At 39.7% G+C, this 25,162-nt stretch overlaps 2 protein-coding genes across 6 annotated transcripts in view; both read left to right on the top strand.

The window, feature by feature from the left end:
• LOC137627619 (adipokinetic hormone/corazonin-related peptide receptor variant I-like) overlaps positions 1-25,162 on the top strand; it is a 649,156-nt gene that overhangs the window by 84,362 nt on the left and 539,632 nt on the right. The gene's annotated exons all lie outside the window — the stretch shown is intronic.
• Positions 4,050-5,201, top strand: LOC137627167 (uncharacterized). The gene has a single exon (XM_068358242.1). It carries the CDS (start codon positions 4,050-4,052, stop codon positions 5,199-5,201), a length of 1,152 nt encoding a protein of 383 aa, XP_068214343.1.

Below are 25,162 nucleotides of genomic sequence, written 5' to 3'. Positions count from 1 at the left end.
GAGAGCGAGAGAGAGAGAGAGAGAAAAAATTGCAAGTTACAAGATTTTGGATGTCTCAAATACTTTTAGTCTATCCGTGGAGACTCCATTTGCTCTTTGATAGAACGATTTATTTTGAGCATTTCTAGAGTTCTCGTGATCTTGTCTTAAATTATTCTTGAACTCGTTTACTGTGTAACTGTTTACTACATCTGCTGGAAGTCTATTCCAAGTATTTGCTATTTTGTATGTAAAGAAATTGCCACATTGAGTGGTGGTGTATCTTTTCAATGCCAGTTTTTAATCGTTAAATCTGGACTGATTTGTGCTAAGCGTGAATAGATTGCTGTAATCTACATTTGTTATTCCTTTAAGAATTTTGAATGCTAAGATTGGGTCTTACTATTGATGTGTACAGCTGTAGTACAGTTGAGCAGAAAAAATGACAGAACAAACGACCGTGTTATAACAAATATTTATTTGCAATACAGAAACTAACATATGTAGGTTTTAAATCATTTTGAGAAATTAATTATATATAGTTAGTTGTCAGTTGATGCTAGTTCACTTGGAGTAGCGATTGCTTCTGGTCAAGCAAACCTAGAAGCATTGGCAGATGTACTCCTGTCCCAAGCTCTCCACTCCACCTTGAGCCAGCCCTAAAGGATAGATAAATCTTTAACCACCTAATTCAAATTGGAAACCAGAATTTGTATAAAATTGTTTTAATGAAATATAGTTTTTGACTACACTAAAATTTTGTTAATATATAAAGGCAAATCAACAAATTAAATTCACCTCCAAAATTAATCTCAATTTAATATTAATTTCTAAAATTACAAATCAAAAGCCAGCAATTTCAATCATATTTTGACCTAATTAACAAATTAAATATATGTGATGAAGGCATCACTTAGAATATATGTTAAAAAGCCGAATTTCAATAAACAACCAATTCATGGTCAGCAATTGATAATTTTAATTAGAGTTGCCTATAAACAAACCTAGTTTCACGAGCGATTTTCAATTACCGAGTTCAAGGCTTTATTTATTTTTTGACTTGACGATGATAAAAGTCGTCAAGAAATGCCACTACTATTGTGCCAATCAATACAATGACCCACCTTATAATGACTTCATAGGATGAAAAAGAGAATGGATATGATAATTCCATTGCCGAGGTCGCCTCCCCATTCATCAGACGAGGTGTAGAGTTAATTTAATTCTTCATGGTGTTACACTTGGTATACATAGCACTGAACACAATGAGTCCCATCGTTGTAGAGTCCTGAAGAAAATGTCCAGCACTACGACGAAGAATATAAATCCATAGAATATCCAAAGCTAAGGTGGTGAGGGAGAGTAATCACTCCTTGACGTTTGGTGTTGGACTGCTTTACCCTTCCAACACTGACTTCGAGGTTACTTCGTAGAGTTGTTAGGGTCGGAATTTTCAGAAAATTAGGTAGTTAGTAGTTATTATCTTTAACTCTTCTTTATTTTGGTTTGCACAATGAAGGCTGAGGTCAGTTAATTAGCATAATTTTATTAACGGTGATTTAGGAAAAATAAAGCCTCAAACATTAATTGAACAAACCGGAATTAAATTAAGACAAACAAATTAAAAGAAACAAATTCAAAGAAATTATAAAGTAAACTACGGAGATAATTACCAATTCCAAGGAATGTTTCTCCATGTAAGGTAATTACCGATCTTAAAGAAAATTTCTCAATCACCCAAAATATACATAAACTTTTTACAAAATATTATAGGAATATATATTTAGATATGTATTTTATACAAGTGTCTTTGTTTCTGTATTTGAATTGTCTTTTCATGTAGTTATTAGTTTCTGTGCTTTCTTTTCAGCTTTTATGCGCTGTTTGGTGAACTTCAAATCCTTGCTGATAATAATACCAAGGTCGTCCTCCTGGTCCACACTTTCTATTCTATTACCCAGTAGTGAGTAAGCTGATTATGGGGTACTATAACCTCTGTACATGGCTTTATATTTCCCACAGTTCAAAGGCATTTCGTTAAGTTGGTTAGGATGTCGTGTCAGTTGATACAATATATTGCCCTCTGCAGGAACTGGGTTTGTAACTGTCTTAATTTTCGTATCTATTATATATCATTATATATACCGTGCTAGGCGGTATATTTTAAGAATCCATGTTTGCTAATGGTTAACTCGTATAAGCGGATGAGCAACTTGGTGGAGTAATGAGGGCTTTGGGCTTTGGGTTTGGAGGAAATGCCCCCTTAAATTTCGACGAAGTCACTGGCAGCAGGGTGACGGATTCTGTTTAAAGCGACGGGCAAACTGTCTTTTCGGCTTTTACTCCTAATGGCCGGGAAGATCAGATGGAGTTGAAAGATGATGACACCAAGAGCAAAAAAGGCGTTAACCTAGTGGAGAGCTGTAAATAGTAGATTTTTATTAGCAAAGTTTAAATCAAAACAGTTTAATAGAAGTATGCCCAAACAAATGATTCCCCTGAAGAAAAGGAAGATGCAGAGGGTAATAGATGAGATCCCTAAGAGAGATATGAAAAATGTGATTGGCGACCTCAATGCCAAAGTTGGAAGAAATAATCAAGGGATAGAGAATGTGATGGGTGTCGAGGGCCTGGTGAAGTTGCAAATGAAAATGGAATACATTTCATAAGTTTGTGTTCAGCAAAAAATATTTTACTCTTTTTGTAGTCTTTTTCAACGCAAGAACATCCATAAAGTATACATGGACTTCACCATGTGGCAATTAAAAAAATGAGATTATTATTATTATTATTATTATTATTATTATTATTATTATTACTCCGTAAGCTATAATCCTAGCTGGAAAAGCAGGATGCTCTAAGCCCAGGGGCCCCAACAGGGAAAACAGCCCAGTGAGGAAAGGAAATAAAAAGATTAAAATATTTCAAAGACAGTTAAAACATTAGAATAAATATTTCCTTTATAAAGTATAAAAACTTTTAACGAAACAAGAGGAAGAGAAATTAGATATAAAGTGTGCCCGAGTGCACCCTCAAGCAAGAGAACTCTACCCCATGATAGTGGAAGACCATGGTATAGAGTCTATGGCACTACCCAAGACTAGAGAAGAATAGTTTGATTTTGGAGTGTCCTTCCAGAAGAGCTGCTTACCATAGCTAAAGAGTCTCTGCTACCCTTACGAAGAGGAAAGTAGCCACTGAACAACTACAGTGTAGTAGTTGACCCCTTTGGTGAAGAAGAATTGTTTGGTATTCTCAGTGCTGTCAGGTGTATGAGGATAGAAGAGAATCTGTAAAGAATATGCCAAACTATTCGGTGTATGTGCAGCCAAAGGGAAAGAACTATAACCAGAGGGAAGGATCTAATATAGTACTGTGTGGCCAGTTAAAGGACCCCATAACTCTCTAGCGGTAGTATCTCAATGGGCGGCTGGTGCCCTGGCCAACTTATAACATTGTCATTGATAAAAAGTGAAGGGGGATGCTGAGAAATGTAAGAAGTTATAGAGGTGCAGATATTGGTAGTGATCACCAGCCCTTCATTGCCACACTGAAATTAAAACTGAAAGCACCCAACAGGAAGATGGATAGAATACATAGGTTTGATACAACTAAGCTTTTAGAAGAAGAGCACAGGGATACATTTGCAATTGAAGAGACGAAGTACAGACTATTAATGAAGAATGGTGTGATAATAAGAACATATATTAGTCAGTTGGTAGTGAAATCTTGGGATATGCAGTTACAAGTGTTTATGTTAACTACTTGTTTAGTTGTTTGTGTACATACTGTTATCTGAAAACAACTCAACTACTTTACTGTAAATATCCAATCCATTGTAACATTACTCATATGATATTTATCTTTTGTTTACTATAACTATAAAACTGTAAATAAGTTAGTCAGTGTATATAGAGATTCTGAAGGATTAGGAATAAAGCACAGAACGTAGTTTCTGGAGTTTTATATTCCTACCAAAGGAAATCAACTTGGTGGCAGCGCTTATTTAAAGAACCCAAAAGAAAAAAAAAGAGAAGCCTTTTGATACAAAACGTGTTTTCCTGAAGAAAATGGCTGAATCTGTGTTTCGTTTGCCTCCACCATTAGACCCTTTGGATGATAATCTTGCTGATACTTTCAAAAAATGGAGGAGACAAGTGGACATCTACATGACAGCAAGCGGAGCTAGTTCTAAACCCAAGAAAACAAAGGTTGCAATTATACTCCATTGCGCAGGACCACAAATGGTAGAAATATATGACCAGTTTAATTTTGAAACAGAGGAGCAGAAAGATAATCTTGATGATGTAATTAGGAGATTAGAAGAGTATTGTTGTCCTCGTACCAGTGAAGTGTTACAGTCCTTCAGGTTTTGGAAAATTTCATACAAACAGCCATTTAATTCATTTTTGATAGAACTCAAGGTTCAGGCCGATAAATGTAATTTTCAAGTAAAAGAGCGAATGCTAAGGGATAAAATTGTGTTTTCAGTGTCAGGGAAACTACAGGAGCTGCTACTTCGAGAAAGAAACTTAAATTTAGAAAAAGCTGTCGAGATATGTTTGGCTTATGAAGCAACCGTTAATTGTGCTAAAGAGATGTGCGAAGTTGGTTCTGAGAATGTTAATAAGGTGAACAATTGGAGAACCAAAGCTACTGATAGTTCCTTTAATAAGGATTTTTCGGACTCAAAAAATATGGACAGGTATGCCGTGAAGTGTCGATTTTGTGGGTATAAGCATGAATTTGAAAAATCAAAATGCCCAGCATGGGGAAAAGTCTGTGAAGCATGTAAAGGAAGAAACCATTTCAAGGCTGTGTGTAAGAAAACAGTTAAAATTGTTAAAGAAAAGAACGAAGAAACAGATGAAGGGTACGATCATTACATGTGGATGGCACCGGTTGCAATGAAAAATTCTAATAGATTCTCTGCATTACTAATTGTAAACGATACCGAGGTTAGATTTCATTTGGATACGGGTGCTGACGTGAATGCAATATGTCAAAGGTATGTCAAAAAGGATCAAGTGCGACCAACGTCTGTGAAACTCGCCATGTGGAATAAATCAAAGCTTTCGCCCATTGGCGAGACGACATTGAATGTGAAGAACCCCAAAAATGATGAAATTAGAAGTGTAACCTTCATTGTGGTTTCAAATGACCTAATGTGTTTACTTGGGTCAAAGACATGTCAAGAGATGGGATTCGTGTGTCAATGGTAAAGCATTTGTATAAAAAATTGACATTGACCATGAGATGAGCAACCTTGGTGACCTTGGAGAGGTTAAACTTAATGTAGATTCTACATTACCAGCAAGAATATTACCGTGCCGACGTTTAGCAATTGCATTAAAATCAAAGGTTCAAAAAGAGTTACACTCTCTTGTGAAAAGAGGAGTTTTGATTCCGGAGACTGAACCAACTGACTGGGTTAGTCAAATGGCAGTCGTTCAAAAAACAAATGGAAAGTTAAGAATATGTATAGATCCTCAGCCACTCAACAAAGCTCTTAAAAGGGAATATTACAAATTACCAATTTTGGAGGATATACTGCCAAGTCTAAAACATGCCAAGATATTTAGCAAACTGGATGTTCAAGAGTCTTTTTGGCATATACGGCTAGATGAAGAATCCAGCAAGTTGACAACAATGATTACCCCCTTTGGTAGATATCGATGGGCTCGTTTACCTTTCGGGCTGAAGGTGAGCAGTGAAATATTTCAGCGAAAATTAAATGAGGCATTGGAGGGGCTTCGGGGTGTATACTGTGTAGCTGATGATATTGTGGTCGTTGGTTTTGGAAATGAGGAACACGGCGCAATGCGTGATCACGAACAAAATCTTCAGTCACTACAGAAGCGTTGTCAAGAAAAAAAGATCAAACTAAATGAAGAGAAATCTGTTTATAGAAAAAAGGAAATCGCGTTCATGGGACATCGTTTAACATCAGCTGGTGTGACGGTTGATGAAAATAAGGTAAAGGCCATTAAAGAAATGCCTGCCCCTACCGATATTTCAGGAATTCGGAGGTTTTGTGGAATGGTACAATATCTATCAAGGTTTTTACCCAATCTGGCTGATGATTTAGAACCTATCCGAGAGCTGACAAGAAAGAACTCAAAGTTTGAATGGAATGATGAGTGCACTCGCGCTTTCTCAGTGATCAAAGAAAAGGTCACCTGTACACCAGTTCTAGCTTATTTTGATCAAAGTAAGGAACTTGTATTACAGGTTGACAGCAGCAAGGATGGTATTGGTGCAGTCATTATGCAGGAAGGACGTCCGATAGAATACGCATCAAGGACCTTAGCTAGAAGCGAACGTAAATGGGCTCAGATTGAAAAGGAAGCTCTTGCTGTGGTTTTTGGTTTAGAGCGATTTGACCAGTATACTTTTGGGCGACGTGTTATTGTTCATAATGACCATAAGCCTCTTTCTTCAGTCCTCGAAAAGCCATTAAGTCAAGCTCCAATGCGGTTACAAGTTTTAATGATGAGGTTGAACCGGTACGACGTCGAATATCAGTACAAAAGCGGAAAAAGCCTATTGTTAGCCGATACCCTTAGCAGGGCCTGCCTAAAAGAGGAAAATAGAGACACATTGGTAAGGATGATAGGTTCACTGAAAAATTACCCCGATTCAATTTTAAAGGAAGTAAGAGATGCCACCACAAACGACGAAGAGCTGCAAGAATTATTGTCTGTAATCAAGGAAGGATGGCCTGATCGCAAAGACATAATTCCCGAAGTATTAAAACCTTACTTCGATTTTAGAGATTTCATGAGTTACCAAGACGGCATCATTCTAAAGGGAACTCTTATACTGATTCCTCGAAAACTACGAGATTCAATCAAAACGAAGCATCATGTAGCTCATCTTAGTTACGATAGCATGATGCGACGAGCAAGAGATGCAATATTTTGGCCAGGGATGTCGAAAGAAATAAAGCAAATGGCCAATTCATGTGATATTTGCCAGCAGTATAAACCTCGAAACCAGAAGGAATCGTTGATGGATGTTAATGACGGAGGCAGACCCTGGAATAAAATCGGATTAGATTTGTTTGAGATTGCTGGAAGAAATTATTTAGTCATTGTTGATTATTATTCCTCATTCACTGAAGTAGAGTTTCTAACGTCAACAACTTCAAATCATGTGATAGCGATAATCAAGAAGATGTTTGCTAGATACGGTATTCCTACCAAATTAGTGTCCGATGGAGGACCACAATTCAGCTCGTTTCAGTTTAAAGTTTTTGTTAAAGAGTGGGGTATAGAGCACAGGATGTCATCTCCTGGACATCCTCAAGGAAATGGGAAGGCTGAAGCGGCAGTTAAAATAGTAAAAAATATGAAGAAGAAGACGCATGCAGATGGAAAAGATCAATATTTGGCGTTACTAGAGCTGAGAAATACACCACGTCAAGACTCTTAACTTAAGTCCAGCTCAGATGATGTTCGGACGTAAATTACGGTCGATAATTCCTGAAATTATGAACAATGACAATCCAGTTTCTCAAAAAAGGGAAACCCGGAGAGAATCCATAAAGAAATATTATGATAAAACTGCAAGAGATATGACACCATTAAACGAGGGGCAACCTGTATATTATCAAAATCCAGACAAGAAGGGTTGGGAAAAGGGGCTCATTAGCCATGCACAAAAAAACCGATCCTATGTAATTGAGGGAAAGGAAGGAGGAATTTATAGAAGAAATAGAATTCATATCCGTCCAACTACACAGGATTCATCGGCAATACCAGAAATGGAAGAAACTAGTAAATTGAGGGAAACCAACGTTAATGATGAACAAACAAGCTATCATCCTATTTGGGACATGCCTAAATTACCAAAAAGATCAGCTCGTCTGCAGGAAAAGATGAAGGGAGAATTATTTATTGTTTTTATATCTTATTGTTTACAATGTATCCTACTTGTTCCTTATTTTATGTTATATCAATTTGTTTACTTTCTTATTTTTGTCAAAACCCAAAGAAAGGGGGATGTTTATGTTAACTACTTGTTTGGATGTTTGTGTACATACTGTTATCTGAAAACAACTTAACTACTTTACTGTAAATATCCAATCCATTGTAACATTACTCATATGATATTTATCTTTTGTTTACTATAACTATAAAACTGTAAATAAGTTAGTCAGTGTATATAGAGATTCTGAAGGATTAGGAATAAAGCACAGCACGTAGTTTCTGGAGTTTTATATTCCTACCAAAGGAAATCAACAACAAGGAGAAACCCATGGATAACAAATGATACTTGGGATACTATACAAAGGAGACAAAGACTGAAATTTATTGTTGAAAGGAGGTAATGAAAATTTCAAAGTAGAGTGTGCTAAGTATTCCAGTATTGACAGTGAGGTCAAAAGAAAAGCCAGGAATGACTAGAGAAAATATTTAGAAAGTACAGCAGATGAGGCTGACAAAGCTATGCATTCAGGAAGTGGCTATGGTGTAATAATTGCTCTCAGAATTATTAATGAAATCTCGACTGGGGCAAAGAAGAAGCATATACCCATAAAAACGAGAGGTGGGCCTGGTATAGCAACTGAAGAATAAAGACAACGTTGGATGGATATTTACAATACTATTTGAATAAAAAGTTAATAAAAAGGGGAGCACAACAGATATCTATATTTTAAGTATTCCACAAGATGTTCAAGGGGAGCTGGATTGTTACACGTGCTCGTGTGGAGTTGGTTGGACCGTGGACAATTTCAGCAAAGTACTCTCATGCGCTGGAAGGGAAATGAATTAAATTGTTAACCGATCACTTACTTCTACAGGCTGGGAACACGATGAAGTGTTGTGGTTAAAAACTTTAAGCAAATAAAAGGAAAGTGCAAGCTTAGGGATTTAAAAAGGTTCAGTGGGTAGGATATACCCATAAAAACGAGAGGTGGGCCTGGTATAGCAACTGAAGAATAAAGACAACGTTGGATGGATATTTACAATACTATTTGAATAAAAAGTTAATAAAAAGGGGAGCACAATAGATATCTATATTTCAAGTATTCCACAAGATGTTCACGGGGAGCTGGATTGTCACATGTGCTCGTGTGGAGTTGGTTGGACCGTGGACAATTTCAGCAAAGTACTCTCATGCGCTGGAAGGGAAATGAATTAAATTGTTAACCGATCACTTACTTCTACAGGCTGGGAACACGATGAAGTGTTGTGGTTAAAAACTTTAAGCAAATAAAATGAAAGTGCAAGCTTAGGGATTTAAAAAGGTTCAGTGGGTAGGATCTCTCATTAGGATACATGGAAAGGAATGAGATGTGATAAAGAAGGGATGGATAAGGAGGATGAGGTTGAGGTACTCAAACAGACATCTTACCTTAATAAAAAGGACTCTGGTTCCTCCCTTGTGGAGAACATGTCACAGGTCCTGCTCTGATGGAGTCTTGAGAGCGAAGGAGGATGATGTTCCTCTCACGGAGGTTGGTTAGCAAAGGAAGATGCCCAGCCGCTCCTAGGTCGACTAAACTCCCTTTTGCCCCCAAGTCGGGGTGGGGGGGGGGAGGGGGGGGGGGGCTAATTGGCCTGACCTCTATCCCATTGGTGATCGGCCTTGTCACGTGTCCTGACACCCCCATCAATAGGCCTCGTGACTTCTCCCGGATCCTTTGTGGTGGTGTTTAACGGCCATGTGCTTTGAAGATGTCTGGAATGAGACCTCAAGGGAGTAGACTGGTATAGGATGGTTGTGAGGGGGTGAGGCTCTGGGTACGGTCCCAACGCTTTTAGGCAATTCAACTGGTCTTTGCTGGCGGGGTCTTCAGTTTGAAAAAACTGGCGCAATGACCACCAGGAATAACAGCCCCCCATTTTAGCAGAAATTTTGTCCTAAAACAGGACAACTACTCTGCAAGCAAGGTCTGAAGCCACTAGCCTTAATGATTTCTCACTCTGTGAGTCTCACAACAATAATGAATTAATTTCTAAGCTGCAACTAGGGTCATAATTTTACTTTATTTTGATAATATATTAACTATAACTGCCACATAGAAGTAAGCATGCTGGCTGTGAGGCAACAATTGAAAAATGAAGAATGCAATAATAGTTAAAGTTAAGTGACCTAGTGCAGTGGGACACATGAAAATTAAAGCAAATTGACAGATTACAACATGCAATTAATACAATAAATCAATAAAAATAAATCAAATGTAAATAATGAGACCAAAATGGCTCCTCAAGTTTATCTACCTTGGGAGACACCGAGGCCAATTAACATTTTGCCATACAACCTAAATTAACCTACTGACTATGGCTATGTTATGGACATGGCACTGTGCATTGAGCACTAATGCTGGGAGAACACATCTGCTACTCTCTCATCTGAGCTCTTTAGGCGCTTGACCTTCCAGTTGTAGTTCTGGAGGTCTATGCCCCACCTCATGGGCCCTTTATTCCTATTACGTAGCTCAGTCAAGTAGGTTAGAGGGTTATGGTCCGTTAGGAATGTCAGTGGGAACTCTTGGTCCGCATGATTGGCATTGGCACACCTAGTTGTCACAGCTTCGAGGCAGCATGTGAAACGATCGATCATTGTTAATCGAAAACGATTTCCGTGCTTACTCCTGGTCAGGGAACCTACATACCCCACCACCACACCATGAAAAGGAATACTTATTCCAGAATCATCAGAGCAGGCAGGTGCCCTGTAGTCTTCCAGCCTCTCATCCAAATGCTGGAATCTGATGAGCCCTGTTTGGGCTGATGGGTGGTTCCCCTTTTGCTTCCTCTGAGACCTCTGTCCTGGTGTTTGAGGTATCCCTATCGCCATTGGTGGTAACTAGCACACCTTCATCCGAAGAGAATTTGCGGGTACTAGGCTCAGACTCAAGGCTGGAAGAGGGAGATTCCTGGCCCTCCTCCGAGACCTCTGGCATGGTGCTTGAAGTAACCTATCACTAGTGGTGGAAAGTAGCACATCTTCACCAGAATCAACTTCTGGCGTACGATGCTCAGACTCACTGCTGGAGGAGGAAGACTCTTGGGCCTCCTCACTTAGCCAAGCTACCTCACCAAGGTCAATGTTACCTAGCCAGTCATCCTCCCCGGCAGGTGGGGTCCTCAAAGTTTTATGCTTTGGCTTTTCAACCTTCATGCACCTGAGGGGAACTCGCTGTACATCTCTCAGGAGGCCTTGATCCAAGGTTGAGTTGTAGCCCTCATGTGCGAGATCGCTCACTGCCCCCTGTCTGTAATTTTTGCTGAGCTGAGACATGGTCACCATCAGTTCCATAGTAGAGAGTTCCTTGGTGACTCCTTCAATGCACTGGACCTCCCTGCAGTTGTCCTGCTGGACTTTGGTACCATTGGGTTGAGGGGGTGAGATATGGAGCTGTGCTAGTCGGGCGTCTATTTCTTTAATTCATTCACTCTCACTCTTTCTATCGCATACCGCATCCTTTCTTGCTCCGTTCTTCTCCGGGCATTGGTTTCATCCATGAGTTCCCGCACATAGCTTCGCAATGCCTCTCCCTCATAGCCTTGTTGCTCTGCCAAATCCACAAATGCACTGATTTCAGCAGCAGTCATTTTGCTAATTTCTTGTGGAGACAGCGACCAGATCAAACTCAACAGCACAAGGTACGATGTTGAATGTGCAAGAAATTACACGGATGGGAAAGACCCTCTAGCCTACGCAAGAGTCTCATGGAAGAAAGGATAAGGATGGAGCTGGGCAAAATACACCATGGCTGTAAAAAATATCTCTCAGGAAAGACATCACCAAATAGTAAGCCTCGCAAGTAATTGAACAGGAGCCTAACATGAAAAACAGGGATCACGCCAATGGGTGGGTGCGTAGGCTGTCTGGTTGCAATGCATCCAAAACTAGTAACAATATATATAAAAACTGTGCTAGACAATAGAAAATGGAATCACAACTATGGGTGACCCTCTATGCTAGACAAAATAAAATGGAATCACAACTATGAGTGACCCTATATGCTAGACATGTAAATACTGGAATCACAACTATGGGTGACCCTCTATGTAAGTCATAAAAGATAAATTGAGTCACAACTATGGGCAATTCTCTATGCTAGTCATGAAAAAAATGGAATCACAACTATGAGTGAACCTTTATGCTAGTCATAAAAAAAAATGGAATCACAACTATGGGTGAACCTCTATGCTAGTCATAAAGAAATGGAATCACAACTTTGAGTGACCCTCCATGCTAGTTATAAAAAAAATGAAATCACAACTATGGGTAATCCTCTATGCTAATCATAGAAAAAATGGAATCACAACTATGGGTGAACCTCTATGCTAGTCATAAGAAAAATGGGATCACAACTATGGGTAATTCTCTATGCTAGTCATAAAAAAATGGAATCACAACTATGAGTGACCCTCCATGCTAGGCATAAAAAAATGAAATCACAATTATGGGTGAACCTCTATACTAGTCATAAAAGAAAATGGAATCACAACTCTGGGTGACCCTCTATGCTAGTCATAAAAAAAATGGAATCACAACTATGAGGGATCTTCTATGCTAGACATAAAAAAAATGGATTTGTAAAAATGTGTGGATGCGTTCTTGCAACACCACCACTTGCAACTCTGACTTAAAGCAAAGTTTGTATTTATATTTAAAGCATAGATTAAATAAAACAAACAATGTCACTGAGTTTGCTTAATGCTTCGCTAAGAAAATGTACCCCTTTACAAATATTCCCTTAAACAAAAAAAAAAAAAAAAAAAAAAAATGATTTAAGGAATAACACCTCCCAAATAGTTTATCTAAAAGGTCGCATACCCTGACTGAAATATAGAAAATGAAATTGAATGTGATATCGTAAAGCCTTTATCTTTAGGTTAACATTTTCAACACAACCGTACGGAAATTATCCCTTTTAAATCCTGTACATAAAGATTATCCCACAAAATATTACAAAATGAAATTACATACCAATAACTGTTAAAAGAAAATCGAAATATCAAGGGATGCCATGTGTTCTCGCCGTTATCCTACACAGAAATTAGGCCTCACTTCCGTAAAATTTTTACCTGAATCGTAAACCAAGAGTTTCGATATGAGACCAGCCTGTATCCTAGCACTAAAGATAAATTATAAATATTTCATGTACAAAATTAAAGGATTGATATGTGCGTGAACCACTTACCAACGTACAATAATTCAGCTAAAATCTCGGGTCTGCGTAGAATTAGTAAACAATAACTAGGCAAACAATAACAAACCTTGGCTTCGTCTGGAAACATGGCTGTGGGCTTAGTTATATCAGGTTGGCCACTTTTTGAATGAACACGTGCTTATCCTATTACGTTTTTGGAGAATTCCTTAAATTTCACTTCACTTACATTTTAACACAAAATAAACATTCATGTAATACACAATATATTTAATAAATCATCACCACTGTGATAGCCGCCACTCAAAATGAACACAAGGCAAACTCGTTACAGACAGTTGGCTACCCTGCTGAACAATGGAACTAAAGCCTACCACGTGGGTTTTAAAAACAAAAGGTTTCGGGGTGCAAACACAGCACAAATAAATACAAAAATTTTAACAATAAAAATAAAATGCTTTGGCTGTTTTCTTCCACGGTTCCAAATCAAGTGATAATGTAATTTACTTGAAAAAAGTACGTCCGTCAAGTCGTTAAAGACAGAAAAGGGGGAATTTTACGTTAATAAAAATAATTTAAAGTTACTGTCAGCGAATCCTGGCAAGGTCGCCAATTATTGTTACGCCCGCGCTTGTGAGTCCGGCCTTGCTTAAGGAACTCGGGGCAACAAAGAAAAAAAAAATAATGGTAAGGTCGCCAGTCGGCAATAAGACAAGGAATACCGACAAAAATAAAATATATTTACAATACTGTTTGAATAAAAAGTTAATAAAAAGGGGAGCACAACAGATAACTATATTTTAAGTAAGCCATAAGATGCTTCGGGGGAGCTGGATTGTCACACATGCTCGCGTGAAGTTGTTGGACCATGGACGATTTCAGCACAGCACTCTCATTCCTTGGAAGGGAAATAAATTAAATTATTAACCAATCACTTACTTCTACAGGCTGGGAACACGAAGTCGTGTGGTTAAAACCTTTAAGCAAATAAAATGAAAGTGCAAAGCTTAGGGATTTAAACACTACACGTGGGAAACAACACTGTCACAGTGTGGATTAATTACGGTTAGGAGCAAATGGCACATTTTGGTGGGATTCAAGGAATGGTATGAAAAGGTTCAGTGGGTAGGATCTTTCTTTAGGATACATGGAAAGGAATGGGATGTTATAAAGAAGGGATAGATAATGAGGATGAGGCTGAGGTACTCAAACAGACATCTTACCTTAATAAAAAGGACTCTGGTTCCTCCCTTGTGGAGAACGTGTCACAGGTCCTGCTCTGATGGAGTCTTGAGAGCGAAGGAGGATGATGTTCCTCTCACGGAGGTTGGTTAGCGAAGGAAGATGCCCAGCCGCTCCTAGGTCAACTAAACTCCCTTTTGCCCCCAAGTGGGGGTGGGGGGGGGGGTGGTAATTGGCCTGACCGCTGTCCCATTGGTCATTGGCCTTGTCACGTGTCCCGACACCCCCATCAATAGGCCTCGTGACTTCTCCCGGAGCCTTTGTGGTGGCGTTTAACGGCCATGTGCTTTGAAGATGTCTGGAATGAGACCTCAGGGGAGTAGACTGGTATAGGATGGTTGTGAGGGGGTGAGGCTCTGGGTAGGGTCCCAACGCTTGTGGCAATTCAACTGGTCTTTGCTGGCGGGGTCTTTAGTTTGAAAAAAGTGGCGCAATGACCGCCAGGTATAACAATGCGTAGAACAGTCAGAGATGGGGGAGAAGGATTGGACTGGATTGGTGATTGGAATTTAACAGACTTAGGGTATACTGATGATGCTTTCCTTGTTAGCAGAACACCACAGGATTTGCAATGTTTGCTTACTCCGTTTATGAAATATCACACGAGGTTGGGGTGCAGATAAGTAGTAGAAAGACAGGGATGATGAGAACGGAGTATGTAATGGAAGGTGAAATATTGGAAGGAGAAAAGATTAATGAGGGAGAATCATTTATTTATATACCTACTATGATATCCAATACAGGGTTTTAAGAATTAGAGTTTAGTGAAAGATTGAAAAAAAGCAAATCAGACAATGACTAGGTTAAGTAAAATTTGGAAAGCAAATCGCCTGAAATTGTATATAAAAATCAGACTATATGTCACTTTTGTGAGATCGGTGTTACTTTATGTACATAAATCATGGTATGACAATGCAACAATCTCCAATAGATTCAGTAGATTTGAGAGCAAAGCCCTCAGAAGGATAATGGGAGTTAAATGGCAGGACAGGATTAGAAATGAAACTATATGAGATTACCTGAGTGCCATATGTTGATGAGATCATGGTGAGTAGTATATGGAGATGGTTTGGGCATGTTTTTTGCACTTCCCCATGAGAGATTAGTTTACCATACGTTCAGTTGGGCTCCAGAAAGGACTAGAAGAGTTGGAAGACCCAGGCCTACATGTCTGAGGACTCTGAAGTGCGAAGCAAATGATGGTGAATTGAGAAGTATTCAACTGAAAGCTCAAGATAGAGATGACTGAGGAAATCTAACTGAGGACCTTTACATCAATAGGCTTAAGAGGAGATGATGATGATATTATATATATATATATATATATATATATATATATATAATGTATATATATATATGTATATATATATATGTATATATATATATATATATATATATATATATATATATATATATGTGTATATATATATTTATATATATATATATATATATATATATATATATATATATATATATATACTCAGGAAGAACAGATGGAGTAGGAAGAGAAGGGGTAGGAATGATGATGACACCAATAAGGCATTAACGGAAAGGAGAGCTTCATATATTAGAGTGGAACTTGCAGAGAAGGGGAAAATGAGTATTATAGTTTACTATGCACCAACAAGTATTCCCCTGAAGAAAGGAAAAATGAATACTACAAAGAACTGCAGTGTAATAGATGAGTTCCCAGAGACATGAAAATTGTGATTGGTGACTTCAATGCTAAAGTTTGAAGGAATAATCAAGGTATAATGAATGTGATGGGTGTTGAGGGTCATTGCAAAGTTGGAAATGAAAATGGGGCACACTTCATAAGTTTTTGTTCAATAAACAATCTTGTTGTTGGAAGTACTCTTTTCGAGCTCTAGGACAACCACAAATATACATGGACTTCACCATGTGGCAATTACAAAAATCAGATAGATTACATAGAGTTGGAGGACGCTGATAAATGTAAGAAGCTACGGAGGTGTAGATATTGGTATTGATCACCAGCTCCTCATTGCTACACTATAATTAAAACTGAAAGCACCCAGCAGAAATATTGATAGAATACTTAGGTTTGATACAACTAAACTTCTAGAGGATGAACACAGAAACATTTGCGATTGAATGTAGGAATCAATTTGCTCTCTTAGAGACCTTAAGAGACGAAGAGCTGTCAATTAATGAAGAATGGTGTGTTATTAAGAACATATATTAGTCAGTAGGTAGTGAAATCTTGGGACATGCAGTTACAAGGAGAAAGCCTTGCATATCAAATGATACTTGGCATACTATAAAAATGAGACAAAGACAGAAATTGGTTGTTGAAAGTTTTTGAGGAAGTAATGAAAATTACAAGGTAGAACATGCTAAGTATTCCATTATTGATATTGAAGTTTAAAGAAAAGCCACGAATAACTGGAGAGAATATTTATACAGGAAAGGAGATGAGTCTAACAAAGCCATGAATTCAGGGAGTGGGTATGGTGTAGGAATTTCTCATAGAATTCTTAATGAAATCTCTACTAGGGCAAAGAATTAGAAACACATACCCGTCAAAAAGAGAGATGGGTCTGTTATAACAACGGACGACGAAAAAAGACAACGTTGGATGGAATACTTTAGTGAGGTCATGAATAGGAGATATGAAGGGAATAATTTGATTGGTATACCTAAAGCTGAGGAAGACCTTGATGTAGTTATGAAAGAATTCAGTGTGTTTGAAGTCAAATACATCACTAAAATACTAAAGAGTTAAAAGTCCTCTTGATACCATGAAATACAGTGACTTGAGATGATATTGACGAAAAGGAAGTGGATCCCAGAATATTTACAAGATTATTTTGAAGGCAAAATTTGATGAATGGCAGCTAGAAGTGTTGGTGAAAATGACCAAAAAATAGCAGATCTGACTGATTGCAATAATTACAAAGGCATAACACTTACGTCAGTTGTCGTGAAAATATATAATATGCTTTTACTAAAGAGAATAGAGAGAAAGATTGATGGTAAGCAGAGAGATGAACAAGTAGGCTTCAGTAGGGGTAGAAGTTGTACTGACCAAATTTTCATTATAAGACATGGGGTGCACTAATTTGTAGAATATAGAAATCCACTTTTGATGACATTTGTGAACTATGAAAAAGCCTTTGAGTTGGGGATAGTGGAGAAGGATTGTTAACAGGAAATTAGTTGACCTAGAGTATGCTGATAATGCTCTCCTTATTAGCTAGGCACCACAGGACTCTCATAGCTTGCTTACCAGAATGCATGAAATATCTCATGAGGTAGGGCTGAAGATAAATAGAAGAAAGTCAAGAGATGATGAGAATGGAATATGCAATGGAAGGTGAAATATCATTTTAAAGAGAAGGGATTAATGAGGTGGAATCATTTAGATATTTATGAACTATTATCTCTAACACAGGCCTTTTAGAATTTGAGTTTAATGAGAGATTGAAAAAAGCACATCAGACAGTGGCGAGGTTAAGTAAATTTTGGAAATCAAATCGCCTGAAATTACATATAAAAGTTCCGCTATATATGAGTTTATAGTGATCGGTGTTACTGTATGAACATGAGTCATGGTATGACAATGAGACAATCTTCAATAGATTTAGTAGATTTGAGAACAAAGCACTCAGAAGAATATTGGGAGTTGCATGGCGGGACAGGATTAGAAAACGGATTTTGAGCGAAGCGAAAAATCTATTTTTGGGGGTAGAAAGCCATGTCGTCCTGATGGAAGTTCCTTCATTAGTAGCTTCCTAGGTTATATGTGACTACAGTGATATATCCCAGAGAATTTACCGAAGGTACCCAGAATTCTAACTCCTGGAGCGAATATCCCTTAACATTCTAAGAAGGGATATCGCGTAAGGACGTAATGGCACACCTCATAGCAATCTGCACCCCAGATAGAGTTTACGTTCGAGGAGGTGTGGCAAAAATAAAAAGGGGGGCCCTTCAAAGGCCATCCCCGCTCCCTACTACTATCGATAGTACAACAGCGCCATCCCCACGATAGTGACCATTCCTTGTAGCATTGAGCATAGGCTGTTACAGATACAGTACTACGGGAGGGAACTGAAGATCTCTTCTGCAGAAGAGATGGGTGGGTCCATCAGGACGACATGGCTATCTCACCCAAAAATAGATTTTTCGCTTCGCTCAAAATCCGTTTTTTGGGCTCAAGCCATGTCGTGCTGATGGAAGCATACCAAAGCATTAATGAATCTGTGGATTTTTCATCAGTGCCTAAACCTTATATCAACCTTTTCAATGGTCATACTGACCATATGAGACTTGTGACAATACCGTTATATGTCATCATCACTAATCATAAACAATGTTAGTGCTTCCTGCCTCCTACAGGGAAGAGTCATCTAGACAGTTGAAAAGGGATTTCAAGGTTAACATAAATAGTATGACCAAACTAAGGTATCCACTGAATATACAAATAGTCTCAAGTTGTATATTTGGTCAAAAAGACATCAGTGTCTCTTATGTCTAACCTTAGATGCATACAAATGTGAAGGATGCATTCTAAGCAAATAAAAAAGTCTGGCATGCATAGATACAATTGTCTGGCGAAGATGGACGCACTACATTCAAATAGACATTTATTCTAAATAAATGATTACAAGAGATAGTTAGCAAAATGAATGTAGTTTGACAATGGGATTATACCTGGAACAAGTACAGGAATCGTATTTCTTTCTTGAAGGAATGAAGTCAAGAAATGCCACTCTAGATTGAAGAGAAGGTAAAAGATAACCGGTCTTCATAAAACCTGTACTGGTTACCATTAACTGCTCTATGTACTTCGTACACCGGCACTAGAGTTATCTGTATAATTCCACACCTGGGATTTTAGAACAGAGCTAGTGCTACCATGGTAACACATAAATAAAAGAAGGCATACTTAAAAAGGATGACTTCCTCTCCCCTTAATTGACAGTCCCAGTCAATTATCTGTTCATCGTAGAATAAACGGCAGAGTAAATAAATTACCTGACGTCACCACATATTGCTTCAGATCATGGACTAGCAAAGCATAGTGTTTGTAGAACATCCTGGATGATTCCTATCCAGAACATGTCCGAGGACAAGTGAGGCCCCAAACCAAAAAATGTATCACAAAACATTAGGGGGCAGGTTTTAAAACACTACCTGCCGCCACTACAAAGTGTTTCAGTTCATGCACTTGTTTTGCGTAGTGTTTGTAAAACACCCTGGATGATATCCATCCAGCGTATGAACGAAGACGCTCAAAGTCCATGTACTGAAAGAAGTTCAGTGATGAAGCAATCTTTCTCGGATCATGACCTGCGGGAGTACTGTCTGGATCCGCTCTACGAATAAAGTAGGTGAGCTTTGCCCTTAGTTGATTTAAAGATAAATTTGATCCCGAAGTTTCTCCTCTAAAGAGCTGACCTCCCCTGAAGTCTGAAGTTCTACGAAGATAGACCTTTAGACACTCTACAGGACATAGAGAGACATCTTCCTTCAGAGGACAGATTCTCCAGGGACCCCACCTCTTAGTGGGTAGCTCGTTTTTAGCGAGAAATGATGGATCAGGGAAGAGATTGAGTTCTCCTAAATCTGTGAACTGGATGTGGCCCTCATCTCTCGATAGAGCCACTATTTCACTAACTCTAGCCCCAGAGGCTATTGCGAACAGAAAAATAACCTTTTGGGTTAGATCCTTAAGAGAACAATCTTCATTGTTCACCGATGAGGCATAATGTAAGACCTTGTCCAAAGACCAAGAGATGGGCTTTGGTGGTGCTGCAGGTCTAAGTCTAGCACATGCTTTCGGAATCTTGTTAAAGATTTCATTTGCCAGATCCACTTGGAAGGCATATAGGAGAGGTCTAGTCAAGGCCGATTTGCACGTATTTATCGTATTGGCCGCCAACCCCTGGCTATGAAGGTGGACAAAGAAGGACAGACAGAAGTTCATAGAAATTTCTTTCGGTCCTTTTGATTTAACAAACTCCACCCACTTCTTCCAGGAAGACTCATATTGTCTTTTAGTAGACTTAGCCTTGTATTCTTCTAAGAATCCTATATTGCCTTCTGAGATCCCAAACCTTTTTCTAACCGCTAGAGCAAGAAATTCATGAAATGAAGGGTTTGGGTTTTCTGTGATAAACCGAAGGCAGTTAATTTTTGAACCTTCGGAAATATACCTAGGATCGGAGCTAGGACCGGCCTCATCTAGTCTATCAGACCCATTTGAGGAACCTCGTATGGGGCTATTTAGCGAGGTAGTTTCTTGAAGACGCTCGTGATGAAGAGGTCGAACTGCAGTTCCGGGACTTGTTCCCATTTGGGAGGGAGTATGTCTGCGTCCATGGACTATTCCAACTCTATCGCCTTGGACCGTGATAGAGTATCCACCGTCACATCGTGGATCAAATGTAAATGAACTGCTGTTAGGTGCCATCCCTTCAGGAAAAGGATGGGAAACATTACTAAGACTGTACGAGACGTTCGATTGTGACGTCTTAATATCGCTTTGGTGTACCAGCTCAGAGGTAGGGAGTCTGATCTGTGTGGAGGGTGCTTTCCCGCCCACGAAAGGACCAGCAGAGTCCTGGGACTTTCGTGTTTTAACTTTTGTAAAAGAAGCGATTAAAGAGGGACCGATCTCAGTCTTTTTTCATCTCTTCAAGCGTTTGATGCATGTTTTCTCCAGGCTCTTAACGCTTCTTTCCGATGTGCACTTTCCACTAGGTCTGTCACTATTGTGAACTGGGGAAAGTTTAGCACTTTTCCTTGTTGGCATTTTGGGAATCTGATCGACTAGCTGAATCTCCTGACAGACCTCGCGAGCTCCTTTTAACTTCCCGAGGGAAAAAGGGGCTAATGTTACTGAGGTCTTCGATGGTTTTTTAGCCAACGAAACCCTAGAGCTGGAGAAAGTCGAGACTTCTAGAAGCATATCTTGCATCTGAGATGTCCCAGGAACCGGGTCATCACTATGAAGATACTTAGGACTGTGAGTCTGATACGTATCTATTCCAGGATGAATGTTACTCTCCGTGACATGAATCCTAGGCAGGAGGAAGGGGGTTGGTTGACTGGAAGGTTCCAGAGGACACCTTTCAGGTCTGACAAGACTACGAACACCCATAGTTGGAACAAGGTCCATATGTGCAGAAGGATTAACATTCAGAACTTGCAGATTATTATGAACTTGTTGAGTAGCGACAGGTTCAGAATGACTCAGAGACTTCTTGAGTCCTTCTTGTGAACACAAAATAGCCTTCCCTGGGACCCGATGAGCCGTAGCTTTCTTACTACCTGTATGCTCTATAGCTCTCAGGTATACTCCTCCAGGAGGGTTTCAAAGTGTAGGAGAAGGTAAGGAGATAATAGTAGGGACATTTCTGTTCCCCATCAATGGCTCATCTTGAATAGGCTCTGGACCGAAGGATCGAAGGTCCTGCGATCCTGAGGGAATGTTCCTCCTAGCCAAAGCGTCTTTATGCTTCGAACTACCAGTAGGTTTAGACTTTTGACCATCTGCCTGTAGCATCATGGTCACTAGAATAATGGGCTGTTGTTGAGCAGCCCAGATATTTCCAGTATTTTCGATCTTCTTTTTAGGTTGGGGACCCACAACCACAGAAGATTTTCTCTTTGAGGGAATGCCCCATTTTTGGGGAAGACTTATGTTTTCCATGGCGGCATTCTTAATTACTTCCTTAATGACCTCTTGTGGGAAGAGGTCTTTACCCCAAATGTTGGAAGATATTAGCTTCCTTGTTTCGTGTTTCACCGTTGCAGCAGCAAACACAAACTCTCTACATGCTCTCCTAGCCTTCACAAAGGCGTAAAGGTCCTTTACCAATGTAGCCATATGCATTTTGGCTAAGACCATGAGCATGTCTGGGGTGTTCTCGTAAGTTGAACACAACTCTATGTAGTTTTGTAGAGAAAGGGATGTCGCCAGTCTCTCCTTTGACTCGTGCTCATTAAACAAGAGCAAATCGGACAATTTAGGGAGACATACATTAAATTGTCGGCTTGCGACATCCTTGTCTAATTTTCCTACTGAAAGTGTCAAATGGACTTCCTTCCAATCCTTTTCCTGTCCGGGAAAAGCTGGTGACAAAGGCTTGCACTCATCGAGTGTGGGACATGACTCACCCGCCTCTACAGCTTTGGTAACAGAAGTAAATGCCTTCCCCATAAAGGGGAAGGAGTGTGAAGCAGGAGCAAGAAAGGAAGAGTGTATGTTATTCAGTGAGAAAACCGTCGTCTCTGAATAACCCGCCTTCTTCAGATTATCTGAAAGGATAGTCTGTGCCTTATCATGATCAAGAATCATGACCTCCTTTTGTTCCGTTCTTTTCCTTGTCTTTGGTTCGAACCTCAGTTGAACCCAACAATTAGGGAAAACCTCAGAGCTTGGCCAAAATTGGATTTTGTCCAAGGGAACAGTACCTATTTTCTCTGAAAGGAAGAGATTGCCATTTCAAATCGACATCAGCTCCGCAAACCTCCAGGGATTGGTTAAGGAGCATGAAGGAAGGTCATGATTCATGGGTCGTTTAACTGACCCGTGGGAAGTAACAAGAGGAGCTTTACGAGGTTCTATCTTGTGTTTTACTTCCCGCTTTTTGCTTTGTTTACTAAAGCTCTCTATCTGATTCTTCAGTTGGATACATAATTGTACCACATTATCCCATAGAGGGGTAAAAGACGAAGATGTTGACATCGATGGCTCTTTAGCCAGCAAAGGCGGAGGAAAGTCCGATACAACATATTTCTCTTCTACCTTAGGGCACTTCTTGTCCTCGATCCCAAAGGTTTTCTCGCCATCAGGGAACGTAGTTGACTCCTGAGGCACTACTATTTCCTCACTTAGCTCTGGAAATAATAGCTTACGCATCCTATCATTAGGTAGGAAAGGTCCCGGAGAGATCTTTTGGAAGCCTCTCACCCAGTTACGTAATTTATACTGTGCTATATCCTTAGTCTCTGTAGACTTGGGATTATCAAAACCTTCGGACATCAATGTCCAACATATATTGCAACCCTGTGGGTTCCAATAATGTAGGGATCCGGAAATAATATTGCAGGGGACATGTAACCTGCAAGTATTATGACCGTAAAAGTCCTTACCCTTGGCTCTGCAGTGGACTGCCGTACAAGGTATCTGGTGTTCCATCTGTAAAGAAAGGAAAACCAAATGAGTATATAATGGATTATTACTTTAATAATCAACATGTAAATGTCATCTACAACAGAATAGCTTAGGATAGAAGCTATAAAGGGATAGTAGGAGATACATACCTGTATACCTCCGCGAGCAAATGCTGCTACCTCCCCTCAGTATTAACTTACATGGAGCTTTCTCTGTGAGAAAATCCAAGTAGAAGGGTTACTTACCCTTAGGGGTAGAGAAGTATCAATTAACTATCCCAAAATTGTTAATACTGTGGGGTCAGGATGACTGATATCAAATCAGACTATTGCAGAAATTATTCCCTCAATATATAAACGGTATCAGCAGAACACTCGCTGGAGGATACCCAAGGTAAGTTAGGAAAATCTACTGTAACGTGGTACTGTAGTTTCTAATTTGCAAAAGTGTAAATTGCAACATATCGACTACTGTACCTATGTCATGCAGTCTTATCATTATGCTGCCTACAAGGCAGCATATGACAGCAGGGTCCATCTAGCACTAGATGGAACAGAAAAATAAAGACATATAAATGAACATCCTACTCGGGTCATTTGCTGTAGTCTTCCTACTATATTAAATCATAGAGTTTCCTGATCAGGGAGACTCAAAGACAAAGGGGCTGTACCCTTTACAGGATAAGAGTGTATTACTCATGCCTGAAATATTTAATATTGCAGGATAATCCTAAAACTGATTTCTAATCAGGATATTGAGGAAATCATATTCATTCAATATAGGATTAGGCTCAGCAATTGCCCGAATTAGATATCCAAAATATATTGGAAAAAACCACTAGTATAAGAAATATAGTAGTTTTCTATCTACAGTATATTCTATACTGAGATATACTGGCTATCTGTATTACCTATACAGCAGTATATCTGGCATGTTGCCGGTCTGGCTAGGATATGTCTGCATACCTTGCAGACCTAGCGAGACAGAGAGAGAGACAGTATGGAAAAAAGGGCTATCCTTTACTGTAACTATATACAGTAATTAAGGAAGAAAAGTCTAATAGACTACCTTTTTACCGAAAGGAGGTTCTAATAGAAGGGGAGAATGTAACATTCAGGCTTCTATATAGCTACAGTACTGTTGCCAGCAACCCGCCGACAGTAGTGATACAGTCGGCGCGCCGCGTTGCCGGCCCTGCCGACAGCATACAGACAACAGAACCTATAGCTACAGTCCAAGGGAGGACTGAGAACCTCGGGGACAGAAGGGACTAACCACTCACAGCCGTCATGGGCGCCACTGCCGTCCAGGCCGGCAACTGGTGACAGTCCATGATTGTCGGCAGCCACCTTGGTTGCCGGCCAGGCCAGCAAAAGGCTATTGTGCAGACAACCGCTGACAACGTCGGCAGTCGCTGACAACGTCGGCAACAGCCATCTTGGTTGTTGGCCAGGCCGGCAAAAAGGGCTATCATGCCGACAACCGCCGGCCACGTCGGCAGCCGCCGACATCGTCGGTAGCCGCCGGCAAAGTCGGCAGCTGCTGACAGTCCATGACTGTCGGCAGGACTGTCGGCAGCCATCTTGGTTGTCGGCCAGGCCGGCAGGCGGCAGTATGCCCTGCCGTCAGCCAGGATGAGAGAGGTAGTCTGGCTCCATCCA

The sequence above is a fragment of the Palaemon carinicauda genome, chromosome 35 (genome assembly GCF_036898095.1).
Source record: "Palaemon carinicauda isolate YSFRI2023 chromosome 35, ASM3689809v2, whole genome shotgun sequence".
In the NCBI taxonomy this organism is placed as follows: domain Eukaryota; kingdom Metazoa; phylum Arthropoda; class Malacostraca; order Decapoda; family Palaemonidae; genus Palaemon; species Palaemon carinicauda.
The sequence above is the reverse complement of the archived record's forward strand: the minus strand, read 5'-3'. Positions and strand labels throughout refer to the sequence as shown.